We start from the raw sequence: 22,123 nt of genomic DNA, 5'->3' as shown, positions 1-22,123 counted from the left end.
GGTTTTAAACTGGTTGAAGCTGTTAAGATGTTTAACAATCTTAATAAAACGTCTTACATACTACAGTTTTCTTAATGTATAAGCTGGGTTGCACTTTTGCCTCACGCATCCATGTTTAGGAGTTTGAAGGCCGTGCCTTTGGCATTTCTAGATTGTTTGAGTGTGTACGTGCCCTGGGATAGTACAAGATGTCTGTAAGTCAGACGTATCTTTCCAAACCAAAAGGAACTCTAGTCAAGAGACATTTCCCTTCTACTTTCCATGAGAAATATTCCAAGCAAATGTTTTTCCTCGCATTGAAAGCTGGCTGGTGTATTCCTGACTGTGTGTGGTGGGTCTTCACACGTCTGGGGGCGTTTCCTCCAGGTTTTGCGGCTTCCTTCGGCGCTCCGCAGACATTGGTCCAGGTGAACTGGATTTTTTCTAAATTGCCTTTAGCTTGAGATTGCGCTTATGGGCGCTTAACGGCACGCTGAACACCCTGCACCATGCGTGCTGGGACACACTCCAGGCTCACCAGGACTCGGCACTGGAGAGCAGGCTACGAAAACACTTACCTAGGAATTCAATTTTTATTTCTGTTATTCGTGAACCTTTAGGGGTATGAAAAGCTAAAAACTGGACAGAAAGATGGGGGCTCCCTGGGAATTGTATGAAAGTACCAACAACTAACAAAGATCTGAATCAGGAAACGAAACTTTAACTCACATTTTTATTTGTGAAAAGAAAATTACATATTTTATATTCCCTTGGCAAAAAACATGAGGAGCGATGATCACAAATCGGAACACACCTGCCTTTGTAATTCAAGCAAGTACAAATGTGGCAATTTTTTTTTTCAGGAAACAGCTGTTATTTCTCATATTTATACTACCGCTGTCCTTGTGATAACAGCCCAGACTGAACACATAAAGGTCTCCAGATCACTACTGCAAGTCTGCTCAGATATTATAATCTGCTCCATCCTGTTGCTGTCCTGTCAGCCACCTGAGGACCAGAGAAGCAAATCAGAGCACTGTAGGTTACCGGCACAGAATTGTTGCCATGGAGGCAGCCTCTTCCAGGACACACAGCCTAAATCTTACTTGTGGCTGATCAATGACAGCGGTGTGGTCACATCAACATCCCCAGGAAGGATTTATATGAGGTTTTTATCATGTGCAGTAAAATAACGCAGCTTCATAGAATCACAGGGCGCTAAATGTGGCTAAACGGCATGGGATGGAGAACATTCCAGAAGCCCTGTTTCTAATATTGCCAGTAAGTCACTGAGCTGGCTGGTTATTTATTTAATGAACCGCAGACTTGAGAAGTCACCTCCATTTACCCAAAGTCACTGCAGGAATCTCACCTTCTTGGCCTGCTACGCCCACAAGTGCAACAGCAACGCATTGAAACGGTTTCAGTCTCCTTGCCATGCATGGGAATGACTTTTTTCCATGTTCGTGGGGGCCTGGGAGGAGATGTGAGAAAAAAAATGTGTCATTATTTGCACATTCACAACCGCAGCAATACTGCACCTTTTTAAAAGTAGTGCAGAGGTTGCACTTAACGTGCAAGGAGGAGTGAGCACGTTAGCATGCTCCCTCAGAAGGTCAAATAAGAGATAAAGACGTCCTAGACCAAACAGTGCACAGTGCACAATCATGTCTTGGATATTCTGGTAGATATTCTTAATTAATAATGACTCATTATTTGCAATTAGTGGCAACTCAGCAATCATATGGGGGCAATATTACATTTATTTTAACTGCACAACTGACTTAAAGAAGTTGCCCTTAGCTGTGGTCCTGTTACAGCTGCTAATATTTGTACAAAATAATACTTTGCATGTACTATGAATGTACCACATTGTAGAAAACTTGCAAACCGAATTATCGCTACCTTTTTGTAAATATCAAGTTAAATGTGTTGCATTGTTCCGTTCAAACCAGAAAATGTTTTAAATCATTGCCAAGCTTCAGTTTTTCATATTGTTAAATGAATGAACGAAAAACGAAAAAATAAGACATCTTCAAAATTAAAAACTAAAAAAATGAGTTGTGTTCAAAATTTTATAGTCCCCCCTCCCCCATCGCCAAAATTTCTAAATGCCCAAATAGCTTTAGTTTTAAAATACCAGCAAAATACCGTGTGGACAACTAACATACCGCCCAAGTCTAATGTCAACCCAGCCGACTACTGCAGTCCTTGCAATGTCGCAATTTCATGCGCATTACGTGCATTGTCAATATTAAGATTGCATGTCTGCAATTCTGTAATGCAATGGACTGGCCTCCTGTCCAGGGTGTATTTTTCCAGGTACCTGAGAACATTTATGCATGTCAAAAATGATACAGATTTCCACAAGAATGTCTTGATTTTTTTTGTATTATAGCAATAGAGCATCTTAACCTATCGACACACATTTTTGGGTGGAAAAACCAATATCTTTGCTTTAACCACTGCTTTCACTCATTGGTAGAAGTCTATAATGTTGGGAATTCGTATATTTAAACAATTGTCTTTCTAAGGTCGGTTAGCGTTTTGGGTGGTCTGATTCATTCACACGTTCATTTATATTTCATATTTACCTACCAAAATACAAGATCTAGTTAAATGCATACTTAAGATATATTCATTTGGATTTGTTAAAAAGCCTAATAATATGTTTCCTCAGTGGTGTGGTGAAACACTTGCATAATGCACGTCGAGGACTGATCAGGGGGGATTTCAGGAGGAAATCTCTCTTGCAGTCTTTCACTGTGAAAAACACAGAACTATGTCTGCCTTCCAAAACATTGGCAGATATAAAAAAAAGATGTGTCATAAGGAGAACTTGTATTCAAGTATATTCCTGGACATACCTGGACAGTAAATACCCCCCCCCTCACAACTGTAATATTCATGTCTGATACTCTTTCACCTTAGCTCCAAATTACCGTCCTCCAAATTTCCGTCTCCCTTAACTTTCACTCAATGCCACGTACAGTTTGTAACCTTGGTGAACTTGGAAAAGAGGGTCACGTCAACCCAACCACAAAACCAAGCCACTGATATGTCACTGGAGCACAGTACTCATAGCATCTCACAGATTTTGTAAAAGCTCAGTTTATGCTGGGAAATTCTGTGTAAAGCAAAAAGAATGAGATTTGTGAAAAAGACTAAAAGACACAGCGTTACAATGAATTAATTTTCTGACATTTATCACTGCCGGTAATAATAAAAAAAACAGTATGACATATAATTCGGTAAAATAGGCCTGTTTGAAAGAGCAGGACATAGCTGAATGCACTTGGTGCTTGAATATCGTCTGGGTAATTATTGCATGTTTAGTCTCAGCATATATTTAGAAGACATACTAGCTTACACTAGTACAGTGGGTCTCCAAAAACACTTCAGCTTTGTGAGGACCCACTATGCAGTCCCATGTGTGACGAGATGCACACCTTGATTTCCCACAAAACCCAGCGCCTGAGATGTCACTTGGATCGACTGTAATAGAGCCAAGAGTCGTGCAAAGAATGACAGCAGCAGGGTCGCCAACACTCACACATCTGGCTTGACGCACGATTTCAGACTCTCACGCGATAAATTTATAGTATTCTATTATAGACCTAAACTTAGCTGCATCAAAAGCGCTGGGGTAGTTTGCAAACCCTACAGACTATTTATAAGGTGATAAAACGGTTACATGCATGTATGTGCACGGGTGTGCAGACTTCTCTCGAATTGAACATCTCACTCCAGCCAGCTGAACGAAGTTGGCAACCCTGCAGCAGCCGCGCGGTCTACGTTAAACGACGCACATCTGGCTGGTTTCCCGCAACACATCGCGCCTGACTATATCAGAGCAAATCGCCAGCTGTGCGCGGGTTAACAACAGCCGCGCGGTGAGTGTCGCTCCCCTGAACGCAGCAGGTCCGCTTTGTTTCCCTTCCCTAAGCTGTGTCCACCTGCGGTGCTTGGAACAACGATCGCCGAGACTAAATCCACATCCTCCTCCTGTTTTAAAAAATTGCCGTTGTTTTCACAGCTGCAGAGCCCTGAAATAAAACATAGGTTTTATTCCATCTGATTTTCCACCATGGTTTATCCTGACATTTGCATGACTGGACCTAGAATTTACTTTAGACATAATTTGGAAGCTTTTGGAATGTAATTCAGTTAGCGGTTTGGAAGCACATTAAACTTAGTAAACTGCTCCTTTCGCCAGACCTGCTATAAAAGGTGTTTCAAGGATCCCCTTTAATGTTTTCATTAAATGTATTATTTAATATTACAGAATATCAAACTGCAGTTGCTATGTATAATGCATTTTTTATTGTAATACGAACGCAGCATTTATTTTTTACTAACCTGTCTGCCTGGTTATACCGGTGTAACTACACGTGTAAGAATGATTATAAACGTTGTTACATGTCTTTGTAGAAAAGTTTAGACTGCGGCCGTTGTACATTTTATGTAATCAGTTAGGTAACCACATTGCAACTTTGCGTAAATGTCTTCGCACGTAGATACAGTAGGGCTTCTGTGAACATCGAGGTTCATAATCTACGATTAATAGGGCTATTATGTAAACAGAAAAAAACTGAACCGAATACAGCACTTAGTCTATGAGACCCCCAACCGGAGAGAGAAAGGGGCGCATACGTCATTACTGCCGACTTCCAATAAAACCAGGAGTCTGAAAAGGCACGTTGACAGAACTGCGTCGCGTCTGGAAAGTGGATTGCGAGTTTCCTGTAAACGAGGTGAGAGGTATTATCTAATTTAGTCGAATTAGTCGATTGTTTTAGTTGTTACGGTAAAACTTTTAAATATAAATATATGCAATAAGTGGAATATCATGTCAGAACACATTATGGGCTTTATATGTTTTAATTTAAGTCGCTTTCTTATTTTCATATGGCTGCTGAAGATAACCTGGGTTTTGGGACATTGCCGCAGGATATCTGAGTATGACATTCTTTTAGTAAACGGCGCTCAAGAAAACAATAAGCATGCATTTAAGTAAATAGCCAGAATGCGTTAGAAAAGGCACTTTTGACGCGCTCTGTAAGTGGGGTGAAGGAGAATTCGGACGAAATCGCGCGTCGACTTTCACTCTAGCCCACGGAGCGAGCTGGTCAGCGCGCGGCCGGCGGGAGGCTGGACCGGTGCGGTCCTCGTGCGCTGACCTTCAGACGGCTGCCGGGGCGGCTAGGGGTCGCGAGCCGCGGAGAGTCCGGGCGCCGTGTTCATGTTTAATCAGCAGTTATACCGCCGTTACCGCTTTAGGACGTTGTGATGTAACACGTGAATGAGGTAGGTATATTGTAGCTGCAATTCGCAAAAACTTTTTACTTACGTTGTCGAGTTAGTTTCACCTTGGTGCCAGACGTGGTATTTTATGCGATTATTTGTCACTCGTTTCTTGTTACAGTTCAACTATTTAATACGGTGTACATCTACCACGTTAGCTTTGCATGGTTAAAGGTTTAAATTATACTGAAATGTCGCAGAGATCATAAATTAACAGATGAAGTTGACAGCATTATTATGGACTGTTTTACGTGACCTTTGGGGAGGGCGACCCGACCCGACCCGTCCCGTCCCCTCCACCCGCTGCTTAAACTGCTCGTATGGTAAACTTTATGTAACCTGACACAGGTATTGCGTCCATTCTGCCAGCTATTCAGTACTTCTGTCTTTTTCACTAAACTCAGCAGTTGGTCTGTAATTTTTCCGACTCCATATACCTGTAGGTCATGTGCCTGTGTGTTTCATAGGGCGGCTTTGCGGTGTACATCTTGGTTTGCAGATTAATTAATTAAAGTGCGCATCTACTGGGGAACCACAGAACTCGGTTAATAAGAACCGCCCCCAATAACCGCATGGACCCCGACTCTTCGCTGGAGTAGCTCGGGAATTCTGAGTCCGCTCAGCCCGGCTCCCTTGTGACGCTCATATGATCCGCCACAGTCCGGATGAAGCCCCCCTTTCTTTCAAGGGGCTTAATACCTTAATGTTCACATATTAGAAACTGCGTTTCTGCTTTGATAATGTTTGATACCTAAAATTGAAAATTCCAATCTTATTGTTAGCTGGTTTTCTTGCATCTGTAGTGCCTATTTTGCAACCTAAGAAATATCTTTGATATCGTGATGCTGTAATGCCCAGACTCCGGGAGATTTTTTTTTGCTCGCACTCCATACTTGGACACCAGGCTTATGCTTGTATGCCCTGGCAGGAATTTCATCTGCTGATGTTATTCTGGTTTGGAATTCGATTCCCTTCTTCCTGGAGCACACGGCCCCTGTGACCACCATGACACTCCATAGCGAGTTGAAATACCATGCTTTTCTCTTCTGTCTGTTGTGTTGTGCAGGCGGGCCCCCCTCTCCCATGTCCAGCAGTGGGTCGTATTTTTTGTGACAGATACGAGCAACACTATAAATCCTGGTGCTCTTTTTGTATAGGTCACTCTTACCAGCATTTGCTGCATGCAGAGTTGAGAGGCTAGGAACGTTATTGGCTGTTAGCTACTGTACGTGAAGGTTAATGTGCCCCTACAGTGAGAAGGAATGCAGAGCACATTTAATCTGTTGGCCCGTCCTTGGAATGGAGTTTAATGGCATTTAATTTAGAACCGTTAATGGTTCTTTTCTGAGGGGTGACTTTTTATGTGAATGAAGATTTCATCATACTCTGGCAGGGTGTGGTGTGGCAGTTAGTGTGTTTCCTAGCTGGGTGTAACACCGTACGTTTTGTATCTCTTCTGCACATGTCTTATGGAAAGCCTGTAGGACTGATAAGGGGATGTTGAATGCTGTCCAGGAGAATTTGTTGGCTATTAAAGAGATCGAGGGCTAAATCAAGTTCACCTGAGGCTGACTTCTTTTTTTATTTTTGAAGGAAGATTGGCATCGGGGCTTAAATTATTGGGACTAGGCTTGAAATGCAGAGTGATCGGACCCAACGACGCCCCTTGATGCTGTCCAACTTGTGGGAGCGAATCGTGTAAAATCACCAAGCTTTTTGGTGGAGCTGGGAGGCGAGACTAGGGCCGTTCGAGGTGCACGCTCTCCATGCCTGGTGCCAGCCACACAGAAATCGGGTCTTTGCACATGGGGTCGGCCAGCTTCAACCATATTGTTGGTTTTTTGCTTGGACACCTCTGGTGGTTCTGAGTCAGAGGTGGTTCTGAGTCAGTGGTGGTTCTCCTTTACCAGGTCACATGCTATGGACTATAACTGTCTAGACGGGGGGGGGGAGCTTAGACAATAAAAGTAGACAAAATAAGGAGAAGTTCCTCTAAAGTCAGACGGCAGAGGAAGCAGGACCCTGGTCTTGTCCTTGAGAACAGATCTGTCAGCAAACTGCCGTATGATTAGAGATTTTGTTAATGTTTTTTCCTTGACCTAATAAAATGACTTCAGGCTTACAAAATGGACTTGGAAGTTGCTTAGGGCATGTGATATTTGATGTGACAATAATAATGTGATAGATAGACGACTCTTTTGTGAAATTTACCTGTGGGATCTACACTCACATGACCTTTTCAACGGTCTAGTGACTGTGATCACAACAATTTGCAACCTGTAGAATTTGACATTCGCACCCACAGAGGATGATGTTATCACAACTTATCAATCGCCATCTCCTTTCATTGGCGTTGCGGTAAACTTTCTAGGTTCCCGTTTGGTTGCCCCAGCCAGCAGTAGCTTTGAAGTGGTGTTTGTGGGCCTTGTTTCCTCCTTGATGCAGTATCTTATTATTTATTTTCGCAGGCACTTTTTATCCAAGGCGATATACAATCTTTAAGGGTCACACAGTCTCTCAAACATTCGGGGGTTAAGCCCTTGCTCAAGGTCCCAACAGTGAAAGTACTCTGCCGACCGTAACTAGGAATTGAACCAATGACTTTCCATTAACGTGCACATTATCCTAACCTGCTGAGCCACCCATCGCCCATTGCGCTATCCAGTAGTAATCTGTAGTACTTATTTCAAGATGTCAGCACTAAGAAATGAAGATTCAGTCGTTACTCAAGGTATCCATCAGTAGAACATTGCTGTCGAGTTTAATTAATAATTGTGCGCCAGCATTTTCTGTGCAATGTTACCATACTTTATGGAATGGCAAGAAGAAGTGAGTTTAGTAAGGGAAAATGAGCTTGTATGAGGTTGCCATTATGTTGGTGGGTTCTTCCATTCTCAGGGCTGAGATTCCCCATGAATGATCACGGTGAAATCATCAGCGGTTATGTTCAGACATAGTTTTGAAATGTACACATTAAGCATGAGAGTGCATCATCCGTCTGAAAACTTCAAAAACCTAAATTGTATATTGGAATGGACTGATTGATCTGAATTGATTTTTTTCTGTGGTTATTTTAAAGAATTAATAGTTCAGTTACATGATGTGTCGGTGAGCTCACTATATAGCTTTGTGAAATATTATTATTGTTGTTAACATTGTATTTCACCCCTTTCATGTTTTTTTCCTTCAGATTTGAGTAAAACAGACATGGACCAAGCGAAGTCAACAATATCCAAAATAGTAAGCATTTTAAAAACATTCTATCAATATTTATATCAGTAGTTAATCAACATCGCAGATTCAGATTTTTTTATTGAGTATTAATGAAATTATTGATATTATGTGAATGGAAGCCATGCTGGGGGCGGCATGGTGGTGCAGTGGTTAGCACTGTAAGGGGCGGCATGGTGGTGCAGTGGTCAGCACTGTATGGGGTGGCATGGTGGTGCAGTGGTCAGCACTGTATGGGGTGGCATGGTGGTGCAGTGGTCAGCACTGTATGGGGTGGCATGGTGGTGAGGTGGTCAGCACTGTATGGGGTGGCATGGTGGTGCAGTGGTTAGCACTGTAAGGGGCGGCATGGTGGTGCAGTGGTTAGCACTGTATGGGGCGGCATGGTGGTGCAGTGGTCAGCACTGTATGGGGCGGCATGGTGGTGCAGTGGTTAGCACTGTAAGGGGCGGCATGGTGGTGCAGTGGTTAGCACTGTAAGGGGCTGCATGGTGGTGCAGTGGTTAGCACTGTAAGGGGCGGCATGGTGGTGCAGTGGTTAGCACTGTTGTCTCACACCTCTGGGACCCGGGTTCGAGTCTCCGCCTGGGTTACATGTGTGCGGAGTTTGCATGTTCTCCCCATGTCGTCGTGAGGTTTCCTCCGGGTACTCCGGTTTCCCCCCCACAGTCCAAAAACATGCTGAGGCTAATTGGACTTGCTAAATTGCCCGTAGGAATGCGTGTGTGAGTGACTGGTGTGTGAGTGTGCCCTGCGATGGGCTGGCCCCCCATCCTGGGTTGTTCCCTGCCTCGTGCCCATTGCTTCCGGGATAGGCTCCGGACCCCCCGCGACCCAGTAGGATAAGCGGTTTGGAAAATGGATGGATGGATGGAAGCCATGCTTAGACCCATTACATCTTTAGTAATCTCTCCCTGAAGATTTGATGGCATTTTGTGTTTTTAATGTGTTAATACTGTGCATGCGTGCATCTCTTCTGAATATTACTATCAGTATATAAATCGTGTTATAAGTAGAATGCCAGTGGTGGTTTATAGACATTAGAACTGTTAAAAAGATTTAAGTTATATATTTTGAAGTTGCTTATTGCTAGATATGTTTAGCTGCTTTTTAAAATACTTTAGATATTAGAATAAGGGTAAAATGCATGGCTCACAGGTAACATGAACCCTCCAAACGAGTGCTAAATTCTATAACTGCTACATCCCCCGTTGTTGGCTAACCCAGCTGCTACGTCTTGCACCTGCAGTTCAATGGAGAACCGCGATCCTACACGCGCTTCAACCTGACCCAGAACATGGAGGGCGAGAACAGTCAGGTGGAGATGAAGCTGTCCTCCGACATCGACGAAGATACTGGGAACTCTGTGGGGGATCACTTCAGCCAGAACCACAACCAGAACCAGAACGGCACTTGGAGTCAGAAGCACATGCAGGAGATGTACCTGTGTAATGTCCGGCGGACCCCCCGGAACCTCTGCTTCATGGTCACCACCACCTTGCTCATCTTCATCATCGGTAAGAGACTGTCTACCTGTGGAAACTGCCCGCGAATGTTGTCGGTTCTTCTCCTTGGTTGGGGAGTGAGGCAATGCAGTCCAGTCAGGGATTTGTGGGAATGAGTTCAAAACACCAATCAGAGAGTTTTTCTCAATACCAAGAAAGTGAAGATCATACTTGTGTCCTTGGCAAGACCAATCTTGCTGACTTACCTTCCAAGAACGAACTTGGGGCGCAGTGAATCATGGGATTGGTCTCGTTTGATGAGGATGCAACTAATGTATCCTTGATATTTGAGGCGGGGCCAGAACGACATCCGGGGTTTTTTTTACTGCCCTCTGTACTTGAGTATTGGAACTGATCTTCATCAATGGAAGATAATGTAAAACAGGTACATGAGAACATAACTATGGTCAAGTACGCATATTGAGAAATACCCAGAATCTGCGCTTCAACTGTGGCATAGTGACCTTTGCCACGTCTGCTGTCTTTCAGGATATCTCATTGGCTACCTAGCTCACAATAAGCAGAATAAGCAGGCCCCGAATTGTCCTGAGTATATTGTCAGTGACAAGCAAGACGAGGAGGTGAGGATCTACAGTGAGCCCGAACTGGACTGGGACGGCATCAAAGGGTTGCTGAGACAGAAGCTCAGCCCCAACCGATTCGACAGTGTCTTCAAGTCAGTGTACTTCTAACCTACGCTTTCTGCTTTGGAACAGTCACTGATGTTGTCGATTGCCGGACATTGATTTTGTGTGCCAGCATGTCGTTTCAGATTATTCAGATGAAAACGTTACGTTTTTCAAAGTCGTGGTCAGTTTTGCCACTGGGAGGGATAGTGTAGGGCCGGGTTCCCCAATTCCGGTCCTGGAGAGCCATTCTGCACCACAACTTGCAGATTTCCCTGCTTGAACACACTTTATTCAGCTCACCAGCTAATTGGCAGGTTTAGTAGATGTTTGAGAGGGGAAATCTGCAAACTGTGTTGCAGACTGGCCCTCCCGGACCAAAATCTGGAAACCCTGGTATCGGGCTTAACCTTACTGGAGATTAAGGCGACATGAAGCCGTGACATGAAGGCAGTGATTTATTCAGTCACTCCCTTTGCACTCATTGCGTTGTGCTATGCCCCCTCCCCATGCAGAGAGTTCACCAAGGAGAGCCATGAGGCAGGCTCGGCTAACGACGAGGCCCTGGCCTTGCAAATCAAGGGCCGGTTCCAGCAGTACCGCATGAAGCCCTGGACCGACGAGCATTTCGTCAAGCTCCAGAACCCACCGGCATCGGGTACCAACAAGATCACGATGAAGGAAAAGAGGCTGCAGCCTCGCGGTTACGCCGCCTACAGCGCCAGTGGCGTGAAGCAGGTAAGTACCGGCGTGCTGCGGAGCCAGAACCGCGCAACCACTCCCTCCCCTCCCCCTCTGAAAACTCGCCCCTGATCACCTTTCGACCCACGTCCCAGGGCCGGCTGATCTACGCCCACTTTGGAAAGGAGGAGGACTTCATACTTCTGAAACAGATGAGGAGAAACCTGACAGGAAGTGTGGCTCTGATCCGAGCAGGAAAGCTGAGTTTTGCAGAAAAGGTGAGTGATGCTGGGCCTGGCTCACTGCTAAATGAAGGGAAATCATTTATATGGCTTGTGTGTAGATGGGTAATGGTGTTCAAGCAAATGCCAACTGAATAAATAGACCTAAATGAAATCATTGGGAATAAAAGTGTTATTTATACGAATGCTCTGCTTCTGTACACTTGGGAGAATCTGAGGGTGTGCTGCTTTTATTTATTATATATTTTCTTTCAGGTGGCTAATGCTGCGAAACACCAAGTGGCTGCTGTTCTCATCTACCCGGATCCAGCTGAATACAGTTTGCAGTCCAACACGGAGCTTTACGGTCATGTGAGTGGACACCAGTCCTGTAGACCCCCCCCCCCCCCACCTTTCCTTTGTTTGTCCACCAGAGCCAGACTGTAGCACATGTGTTAGCTTTGGCTAAATTTTACTGTTAAATGGAACAAATTTTGTACCGCGTAGTTTTTTCACCGTCGTTTCCATCTCTTCCATTTCTGGTCTGCTATTTTATGTTTTCTTTTTTCCCCTCCTTTTCAGGTCCACCTGGGCTCTGGTGATCCCTACACCCCAGGGTTTCCCTCTTTTAACCACACACAGTTCCCCCCGGTCCAGTCCTCGGGTCTACCCAACATCCTGGCTCAGACAATCTCTGCAAACGCGGCTGCCCAGCTATTCGGGTGCGTCCACACTGCTCGCATTGCTGTTTGCCCTTTACGGCTTCCGTTATTCTAAATCAATCAGTTGTGAAGAAAATCATCAGTTTCAACTTTAAAATTCATATAACATATAATGTTTGTCGATATTTTATATGGTCAAAAAAAAAAAAACTGGCATCAAGTGCTTTACTGACTGATTATTTCTCAAAATATTGTAATTATTAAAATTGTATAAATATAAAAGAAAACACTATAGCCTTTTAACCAAACCTTCTATTAATGGCAGGCTAAGAGTAGTACATTATAATGCAGGAAGCATAGCTTCGCAGCTTCATGGTGAAAGAGCTCCTTTTCTCATCATAAATGTTTAACGAGATATCATCGGGTTCCTGCTGATGCACACGAATTCGCGTAACTATATACGGCCATATATCAGTGGAGGCTGTCTTCTGACTGGCTGGTCGGTAAGCCGACGCAGCAGAGGGTGGGTGCTGATGTGGCCATGTCCCGTCATTTTCCCACAGCTTCCAGTGGAAAGGTCGAGGCTGATTATTCATTACACAGTTCTCACACTATTGTGTCTTGGTAGCTACGAAGTGATGTACATTTGAGAATGCAAGGTCAGTCAGTCCCTGGAGCAGTTGGGGTCTAAAGCCCGTGCGCAAGGATCCAGTGGTGATATCACTCTGCAAACCCTAGGATTTGAACTGGGAATGTTCAATGGGCGCAGTGTTCTAAACCAGTGAGCTACACACAACCACCAGCTGAAGTGCTGAGTGTGTGAATATTACTGAGTAGGAGGATAATGAATATTACATAGGTTTTTTTTAAGGGAAAAATGAAAAGGGGGGAAAGTTATAAAAAGGCGAAATGTCTTCCTTTCTGTGTCGCTGTTAACTTTCCGGACCTATTTCCAAAACTAAGTGGAAAGTAGCATGTTGTTAGGGCTGATATATTGTGGGTTAAGGTAGTTTTGAGACTGAATAATTTAAAGGCTAGATGTAGTTTGTTGGTAGCAGATTGCTAGTAACCAAGAGAAAAATCATGGCAATGAAATTCTTATTGAGGTGTAAATGCAATATAGGAATAAATCTGGATATAATATTTTGCAAGTTTCCGGGTGGTGTTCAGAAACATGCCAGTCCTGACGTAGCTGCGTAACTGACTATTGACTGCAGAATTGGAGTGATTATGAGGAAGATGGGGAATCTTTGCTCTGTGGACCAGCTGTCAGCCTCCCGGGGTCCAAAGTCAATGGGAATTTTCACATTCATTGGTGGTGCTTACTGGCGATTGTTCTTATCCCCTGATGCAGAAGTATGGGTGGACAGATTATTCCGCCCAACTGGGTTGAAGGCAGCCTTATGGGCATTGTCTATAAGCTGGGCAGCGATGATGACATTGTCACTGTAGAGGTGAATAACAGCCTTGTGGAGAAGAAGATTCACAACGTGTTTGGAATCATAAAGGGGTTTGTGGATCCAGGTACGTGACAATGAGCCATAGGTCAGGCCGTTACCTATATAGATGATGAATGTAATCACCTTAGATACCAATGTCACACTGTCTTGTATGACCCCCCTCCCCCCCCACCTCACATTTAATTGTTTCCTCTGTTTCCTGATAAGATCGCTACGTCGTGATTGGAGCCCAGAGGGACTCATGGGGACCTGGCTTTGCCAAGGCCACAGTGGGAACCAGCATAATGATGGAACTGGCTCGTGCCATCTCAGAGATGGTGGCGAACGGTAAGCGGGAGGAGGGAGGACGGCACATTGTGAGACTATCCCAAGAAACAAAATTGGTAAAACAAAGTGAAATATATAAAATTAAATGTAGCTTTCAAATAAAAATTAATAAAACATGTAAAACCTAAATAATTAACTAACTAAACTGGATTTCAAATGGAAAATTGAACATATGAAAACTAATTTAAAAAATAAAAACCTATAATAACTCTTCCGTCCAGTGGATCAGTACACCTCACCCAGAACCCTGTGCTTCTCCAGCTCACTGCAGATATTCAGTAGCAAGTTTAAAATAATGGACAGGAACTTGTGGCTTGATGCTTGCAGGAAGACTCTGGCTATAACACCTTTTGAGCAAGGTACCTAAGCTTGTTTCTTATTGTCAATGGCGCAGATAGATTCAAGCCTAGGAGAAGTATTATTTTTGCAAGTTGGAGTGCCGGAGAATATGGGAACGTTGGCGCCACCGAGTGGCTAGAGGTAAATATCTATTATATTAATGCAAATATTTAATGTTGCCCTGGGTGGAGAGTGAGAGATGAGAGTGCTTGTTTCTCCTTCTGATAGGGGTACCTGAGCACACTGAATCTGAAAGCTGTTTCTTACATAAACCTTGATGGGCTAATTAGAGGTGAGTTATGGCATTTCTGAGGTACTCAGAAAAGTTCTTTGTTTTTTTTTTTCTCAAACCTTATGCCGCATGTGGCAGCAGAAGAACATAAAGTGCACAGATGAGGCGTGAGATAATCGTGCAAATAGATAAGAAAATAAAAATAAATGCCCTCTTCAATTTTGCCACTATTCCCTCCCCAGGAAAAAAAACATTCTTCGCATCTGGGAGCCCGCTACTGCACAGCTTGTTGGAGAACACTTTGAAAGAGGTAAAACATGACATGTCATTATTGTTTAAACAATGGGCCTTCCACTCTCTCCCACACTTGTCGTAATTTTCCCTTCCACACCTCCTATTTGTTTAGATGAAGAGTTTGATTCAGTCTTCAGATTTGTCCAAGGTTGACTTTCAAACAGAAAGGTAAGCGACCGGCCCCCTCTCACCCCCAATGGTTGAAGTAAATTAGTAAAATGTATTTATAAAGCACTTTTCACAGACACCAAATCACAAAGTGCTGTACAAAAATATGACATTAAAAATTAGAATACCAAGAGGAATATAAGAAAGAAACATGAGTACTAAAGACACATGAAAAATATATTAGAGAACAAAGGCCAGGCAGCGTTAACTCGGCTCTATTCAAAGGCCTCCTTAAACAAGAAGGTCTTAAGGTGCATTTTAAAGGAGTCAGCCGACTCAGCAGAGTGTAAAGCTAGTGGAAGAGCGTTCCAGAGTCTAGGTGCAGCTGAAAAGCACGATCCCCACGTGTTTTAAGTCGTGTGGGGGTGACGACTAGAAGGTCTTGTAGCCCTAAGAACCCGGCTGGCTGTGTGGCATTGGAGTAGACTCGCAATATACTTTGGAGCTTGACCATGCAGCGCTCTATAAGTGAGTACCAGGATTTTAAAATGAACTCTACGAAGAACTGGCAGCCAGTGCAGAGAATTCAACACTGGAGTACTATGTACTCTCTGGTCAGACTGGGTTAGAAGCCTAGCAGCAGCGGTTTTGTATTAACTGTAGCCGAGAAAAGAGAGATTTTTTCAGACATGAATACTGAGCGTTACAATGATCTAGACTGATGGTGCTGTCCCTTTGTACTCAGAAGATACATTCAGTTAAGTTCTCACGACAGCTGGGAAGTGTAACAGTTAAGTTGACCTGATAATCCATGTCAAGGAGGACACTCTGAGCTACTTCAGGTTTGACAAACCACATACAAACTGAAAGGCCCCTGTGCTTGGCGAAATAGTTCAATTCTTCTTGTGAGTTCACTGGTTTGTTTCCACATTAAGACTCATCCAACTGTTTCACGTTAACATTAGTGACATGTGCATGATTGCAGGATACCGACTAATCGGCACACAGCAAGAACTCGGAGCTTAGGCGAAATCCAGGTCCTTTTAATTGAAATGGTGGTTTACAGATCCTGTCCTACCCTAAAGCATTCTACCTGACATGGATTATCTTGTCACCCTAGTAACACTGAGATCTGAGACCATAATAATCAAAACTTACATAGACTAGCTGGCAAAGAATAAGCTGCTGTTTACACAGGTAACAGTAGAATATAATATGAAATTGGCTCTGGGTTTATGTCTTTCTCTTGTACAGAGATAAATACTTGGCAGTAAAAATGGCTTCAGTAAAATTGCACTATAAGGGATTCTGCTGATATAATGTCTGGCTTTGGCTCATATGGTACAGTCTGACATGATGCCATCTGTTATTCCAGCCTGATGCCCATGAAGGTGGACGACGCCACCTACCCGTTCGTGGCTTTCTCTGGCATCCCGTCCATCTCCTTCTTTTTCACAGACAGGAAATCCGGGGTTAGTTTGCAGTGCCCCACCGCTGCAGGCTACTCTGTGGCCAGAACTTTAAGAATGCAGTTCTACATTGAGATGAAATTGTTCTTTCTGGCCTGGTGCTGAATTTCAGGCACAGCTTGCACATTGGTAAAAGGTCAGGGTTTGAGGGTCAGGATATTTAAAAAAATATCATTATTATTATTATTATTATTATTAATAATAATAATAATAATAATAATAATAATAATAATAGTAATAGGGGCGGCATGGTGGTGCAGTGGTTAGCACTGTTGCCTCACACCTCTGGGACCCGGGTTCGAATCTCCGCCTGGGTCACATGTGTGTGGAGTTTGCATGTTCTCCCCATGTCGTCGTGGGGTTTCCTCCGGGTACTCCGGTTTCCCCCCACAGTCCAAAAACATGCTGAGGCTAATTGGAGTTGCTAAATTGCCCGTAGGTGTGCATGCGTGTGTGAATGGTGTGTGAGTGTGCCCTGCGATGGGCTGGCCCCCCATCCTGGGTTGTTCCCTGCCTCGTGCCCATTGCTTCCGGGATAGGCTCCGGACCCCCCGCGACCCAATAGGATAAGCAGTTTGGAAAATGGATGGATGGATGGATAATAGTAATAATAATATTTTGAATTTTCTGCTGAGATCAATAAAGCTCATTTTAATTCTAATTGTTACTTCTACTACTACTGAAATTCCACGCGTTATATTTATAAAGTTGCAAGTGTTTATATTTAGTAATGTTCATTCTTTGCTGACCGAGTATGGTTAATATTTTATAATACGATATAACAACAAATTCTCAATCTGATGGATGAATGCAGACTGACTATGAAATGACCCTTAAACTCTCGTATTCTGAACCTCTTGCACGTATTTAAAAGCGACTGTGACAATCTATGGAGGAATGCATCTGACGACTTTTGAAAAAGCACCTTTTTTTTAAAAAAAAGCCCCTTTGCCTTCCGCCATCAGGACATCGACTACCAGTATTTTGGCACAGTGGAGGACACCAAGGAGAAGCTGGACAGCATCACCCTTCGCACATCACAGATCGCCGAAATCGTGGCACAGATAGCTGGAAACATGGCCCTTCGGCTGGTCCACGACCGCCTGCTCAGCCTCGACGTATCCAAGTACAACTTGCAGATCCGTGCCTTTGTGGTACAGATCAACCGACTCATGTCGCAGCAGCAGAAGGTATGTTTATGTGTCCGGGATGGGTGGGAGTGAGCAGGGAGACCTAAAAAAACATTTCGGTCACTGTGTGCCGCACTGTGAGGTGATGCCAGTTGGGCCTCCCTGTGTCCGATGCCCCAGAGTGGAAACATACCCAAGACGTTTACACCCCAGTGGCTGATCAGCGCTGCAGGTTCCTTCAGCCGTGCGTCGCTCGACCTCATCAACGACATCCAGAACAGCGACCTGGAAGATGTGGAAATGTGCCGAATCATTAACGACCGCATAATGAGGGTAAGGGGATCTGGAGAGCAATAGCAGAATCCCACCCCAGCGGACGTTTGGCGGGCAAGTGGCGACGCTGCAACTGGCCCTTCAATCCAGACGAGGAATAAGCCCCCCCCCCCATTACGAATTCCTGTTTAACTAGGAAGTATGGTTTTCAAGTGAAACAAGCTGGATTCCACATGTAATTCTGTAACACTTAAGTGATAATTCTGTCATTAAATGACTAACTGGAAAGGGAAAACAAAAAGGCAGGAAATGTTTCACTAACTTCAGACATCTGCCGCAAGTAACAAGTAAGTTGCTCTGTATTTTGTACAGAGAAACAGGGATTTGTGAGCAAACCTGTGTGTTGGAGTGACTGGATGGAAAAAAAAACTCCTGTAAAAAGTTTCAGTTGTAGCCATATACTTTTTATCCTAAAATAATTTTCTTCCTTTTCATTTTTTTACAGATGTTATATAGGCATATAATTAGGGCGACCTCTAGCGACCATGCAGTGGAACATTTAATGCTTTCAGAGTAGGTCTTAAATTCTGTTATTTTTCTTTCATCCTCCAGGTGGAGCACAACCTCCTCTCGCCGTACGTTTCGCCAAAAGACGCTCCGTTCCGCCACATCATCCTAGGCTCTGGCTCGCACGCGCTGTCGGACCTGGTAGACCACCTCAAAAAGCTGAACCAGGGCCCCCAATACTTTGACGAGGACTGGTTCCGTAACCAGCTCGCTCTGGCCACCTGGACCATTCAAGGCTGTGCCAACGCCCTGTCAGGGGAGGTGTGGGATAAAGACAATCGGATCTAGACCTTTGCCTGCTCAGTACCTGAGAGCTAAACGCATGACTCTGATTCACCTGCGAAGTTTACCGCTCAATCTGACTACCTTCTGCGTATAATTTCCATGCAGTATTTTAAAATTCCAGGCTCAGATGGTAAAATTGTCTAAATATTTCAAAGAATACTGGGCAATAAAATACACTGACCAGTGTTGAATCATATGTCAAACATAATATATAGAGACAAACAAATCTATCCTGAGATACGCTAAGCGTCAGTTACAATTTTCTTGTAAAATTAAATATTCTATTATGGGGGAATTGGGGGAAAAAAAATTTTCGTCATTACCCAGATAAGTTTTTTTTTTCTATTTTCGGGTAAATTTTACAGACTAGTTTCTTTAGGTTATGTTGCATTTTTTTTATTTCCTGAGTTAGGAAGTCCAACAGGAGTGCCGAAGTAGTAAATGATCCTGAAAACACTGAGTGAAACATCTTTACTGTTCCCGAAATGTACCTCGCAAAGACTTTTTTTTTGTTTTTAAATAACAAACCAGTTGAAATCTACGTTGCCATCAGACTGGAATTTCATTTATGAAAGCCCTATATACCATGTTACAAATCGGCGATCTCAGTTTTAGCGGAGAATGTCTGTCTGTACTCTCCTAAATTGGCACCGAGTTAATATTTCATGGTATTTATTTATCGAGGTTCACTATAAATGTTGTTAGGCGTCTTCTTTATGTGTAATTATCGGAAGCAGTGCCTTCCATAACTGACAGTTATACTGTCGACTTGACACAGCAGCATCTGCTACGAAATTAATTGTTTGCCAAAGGTCAGTAACGGAAACGGCCGAAAAAGAGCATAGTGTTTGTGATGGACAATGCCAGTCGGATGCCAGTATTTAAAATAATAATAATAATAATCAAGCAACAGGTCTCAATGCTGAAAACGGCCGTCTCTGATACTGGCTTTTTTTGGTAAAAATTATTTCTATCCATAAACCATTATCGGAAGCAGTGTCTTCCATAATGTGACAAAAAAAGGTAGTTTTTGCCTACCAATGTGTATATATCGGGGGCAGTGACCCTCATATTTCACTGTAGGGTGTATATAATTATCGGGAACAGCGTTTCCCATAACTGAGATATGCTTGAGCTACAGTGGCGCAAAGCTTCGCCTCTGGTGCAGGACGGCGACAGAAAAACGAAATGCCGTCATTTTTTATTTTATTTTTAGAGAATTTATGGAGAACACATTTCCGAACCATTTGCGGAATACGCCATCTATCCGTAATGAGCTGATGACTAATAAACGAAGTGGATGTTTCCGGACTTAAAATCTAAAGATGTCAACTGCTTAATTTGTTTGAAATGTATGCATGTGTATTGTTCGCTCTGCTACAGTAATTGTACATATGAAATGAACACAGCCTCGAAAATCCTTGAATTGTATGGAATCTTCTCTATATCCTCGCACATTCTACTTCATATCGCATTTTTCTTGCGTTATTCTAGGGTTGCTGCTCTCATTGCTGAAATGATCATATTTTTAATGTCTGTATCTGATTGTTATAAAAATTCAATTTTTTTTGTCCTCCCCCCGGGAAAAAAGTTGATGTTAGTATAGCCTATACAGCTGTGCGGGGGCAACCTTGACTTACGTGGCTGGTTAGTTTTGAAGTTGATCCTAAAGCAAATCTCCCAGAATTTACTTGTATAAATAGCTTTTAATACCTGGGACGTTATGTAAGTGTTTTTTTTTTTCATTCTTTCACGTTGGACATTTTAAAGCGAACATTTAAACCCGTTCTGTATTTCGCTTGGAGCCTTTCGGGGGTGACTGAATTTCACTGTCGGGCACGAGCCCTTTGGCATGCATATAGTCCACTGCTGGATTTGCAGAACGGAATCGGCTGCATTATATGACATCCTAAAGAAGATGTTTTGAAATAGGCAGTACGAATGTAGTTAATTAAACTCTCATACCAGTTTTTTGTTTTGCGGGTTCATTTTACAAAAACCAATGAATGCGATGCGGATTGAGTTCTAATATTCTAATCAGTTGGCGCATACATCACGTATTTTAAGCAAATTGGTTTTTGAAGGTGAATGTTTGTTTACAATGTCCGACGGTTTTCTTTCTTTTCTGATGAATTGTTATAAATTTTAGTTTTATCAGTGTAAGAAAATACATATATGACCGTACTGATATTTTGAATGGGGGGGGGGGGGGGGTGCATGCGATTGTGAATGTTTGTGCGCGTGGAAAATGTACCATTACATTTGTTTTCGGCAATAAATATTTACACCGCTGTCAGTAGTTGTAATTATTCCCTCATCGGGTATTCTAAATTATAAATACATATTGCACTTCAAGTATTAATAATTACGCATTTTACACGCAGACTAGTCTGTCCATGGCACTGGACTAATGAAATATGATTGTTACCTCATCCAAATCCAAACGCTACTACATTTCTACATACTTGGTTGTAGTTCCGCGGTGTGGCCACATTGCGGCAGCAGTGTTTAAGATACTGATGTACACATGTGCCACACGTGGAAAACATTAAAGGAAAACGCCACAATTACAAAACATGCAATTAAAATAGTATATATAAAATTGGACACTTTCGATTACAGAGTATCCTTACATCCTTGGAATGTAATATAAATTACTTGAATTATTATAGATGCATTTGCAACCTCATTTAAACAGTGGGAAAGTTTTTTTTAAGAAAAAAAAACATACGCACACTTTTTAGGAAACAAACAAAACTCAATTTGACATTGTCTTTGTTAGTGCACCAAGCTGCACGAGAAGCATAGCCTATCCCTTTAAGAGTGGGTTGACTTGCTGTATGTACAAAGGGAGCGAGCAATGGAGAGGTGACGCTGGTAACGTAATGCTCCACACGGGAAGAGCTCGTGCAGGCGAGGGATAAACGCAGTCGTGTCGGACAAAGCTTTCCCATCGGCCCTAGTTCAGCGTTATCTCTACAGTTTAGAGCTTTTTCTTGACGACTGTATCCAGAAGAAGAGGCGCAAAGACGGAGACGCGGTTTGCAATAAAGCGAAGACCCCCGAGGCTGGTCCATCTGCGGATAGGAAGGGCAGCTTTTGACAGGTACTTTCACAATCCTCGCTGTCATAGAACGGATCGCATGCTGTTAGCCAGCTAGCTTGGTCTCTGCGCCCCATGCACGGATTTTGATTTGAAGTAACGTGGCAGAGGCCGTAAATTAAACACAGTACTGCAGCCCCCAGTTTTTAGGGCAATTGCTGGTACGCAATACACATGGGCATCTGATCCCACTCCTTGGCTCGAGTCAAGCACGCTGGCTTCAAGCGTAAAAAAACTTTATTCCCTCCATTAAATTTTTGGATAAGAATGAGGTTAATGTCGCAATGACCTGAGTGATGTCCAATGAGGTACATGTTGTTTCGATAG

At 43.3% G+C, this 22,123-nt stretch overlaps 1 protein-coding gene and 1 long non-coding RNA gene across 4 annotated transcripts; one reads left to right on the top strand and one right to left on the bottom strand.

The window, feature by feature from the left end:
- Nucleotides 1-752: 752 nt before the first annotated feature.
- On the bottom strand, nucleotides 753-5,505 carry LOC125716688 (uncharacterized). Of its 2 annotated transcripts, none has more exons than XR_007384382.1 (3): nucleotides 5,330-5,505; nucleotides 1,352-1,453; nucleotides 753-987 (listed from the first exon to the last, which is right to left on the bottom strand). It is a non-coding gene; the product is annotated as an uncharacterized LOC125716688 (long non-coding RNA). The 2 variants fall into 2 exon arrangements; XR_007384381.1 differs by lacking the exon at nucleotides 5,330-5,505 and adding an exon at nucleotides 4,339-4,401 and having other exon boundaries at nucleotides 1,352-4,025.
- Nucleotides 4,389-20,989, top strand: LOC125716687 (transferrin receptor protein 1-like). Of its 2 annotated transcripts, none has more exons than XM_048989274.1 (18): nucleotides 4,389-4,733; nucleotides 8,474-8,523; nucleotides 9,764-10,031; nucleotides 10,509-10,695; nucleotides 11,161-11,383; nucleotides 11,482-11,604; nucleotides 11,824-11,919; nucleotides 12,130-12,269; nucleotides 13,564-13,733; nucleotides 13,877-13,996; nucleotides 14,391-14,476; nucleotides 14,564-14,627; nucleotides 14,810-14,877; nucleotides 14,974-15,029; nucleotides 16,345-16,441; nucleotides 17,404-17,628; nucleotides 17,749-17,901; nucleotides 18,454-20,989. In XM_048989274.1, exons 2-18 carry the CDS (start codon nucleotides 8,491-8,493, stop codon nucleotides 18,694-18,696), a joined length of 2,352 nt encoding a protein of 783 aa, XP_048845231.1. In that variant the 5' UTR covers nucleotides 4,389-4,733; nucleotides 8,474-8,490; the 3' UTR covers nucleotides 18,697-20,989. The 2 variants fall into 2 exon arrangements, with proteins under 2 accessions (XP_048845231.1, XP_048845232.1); XM_048989275.1 differs by lacking the exon at nucleotides 4,389-4,733 and adding an exon at nucleotides 4,897-5,286.
- Nucleotides 20,990-22,123: the final 1,134 nt, after the last annotated feature.

Source organism: Brienomyrus brachyistius, chromosome 21 (genome assembly GCF_023856365.1).
Source record: "Brienomyrus brachyistius isolate T26 chromosome 21, BBRACH_0.4, whole genome shotgun sequence".
NCBI lineage: Eukaryota > Metazoa > Chordata > Actinopteri > Osteoglossiformes > Mormyridae > Brienomyrus > Brienomyrus brachyistius.
Note: the sequence above shows the minus strand (reverse complement) of the source record. Positions and strands in the feature narration are given on the sequence as shown.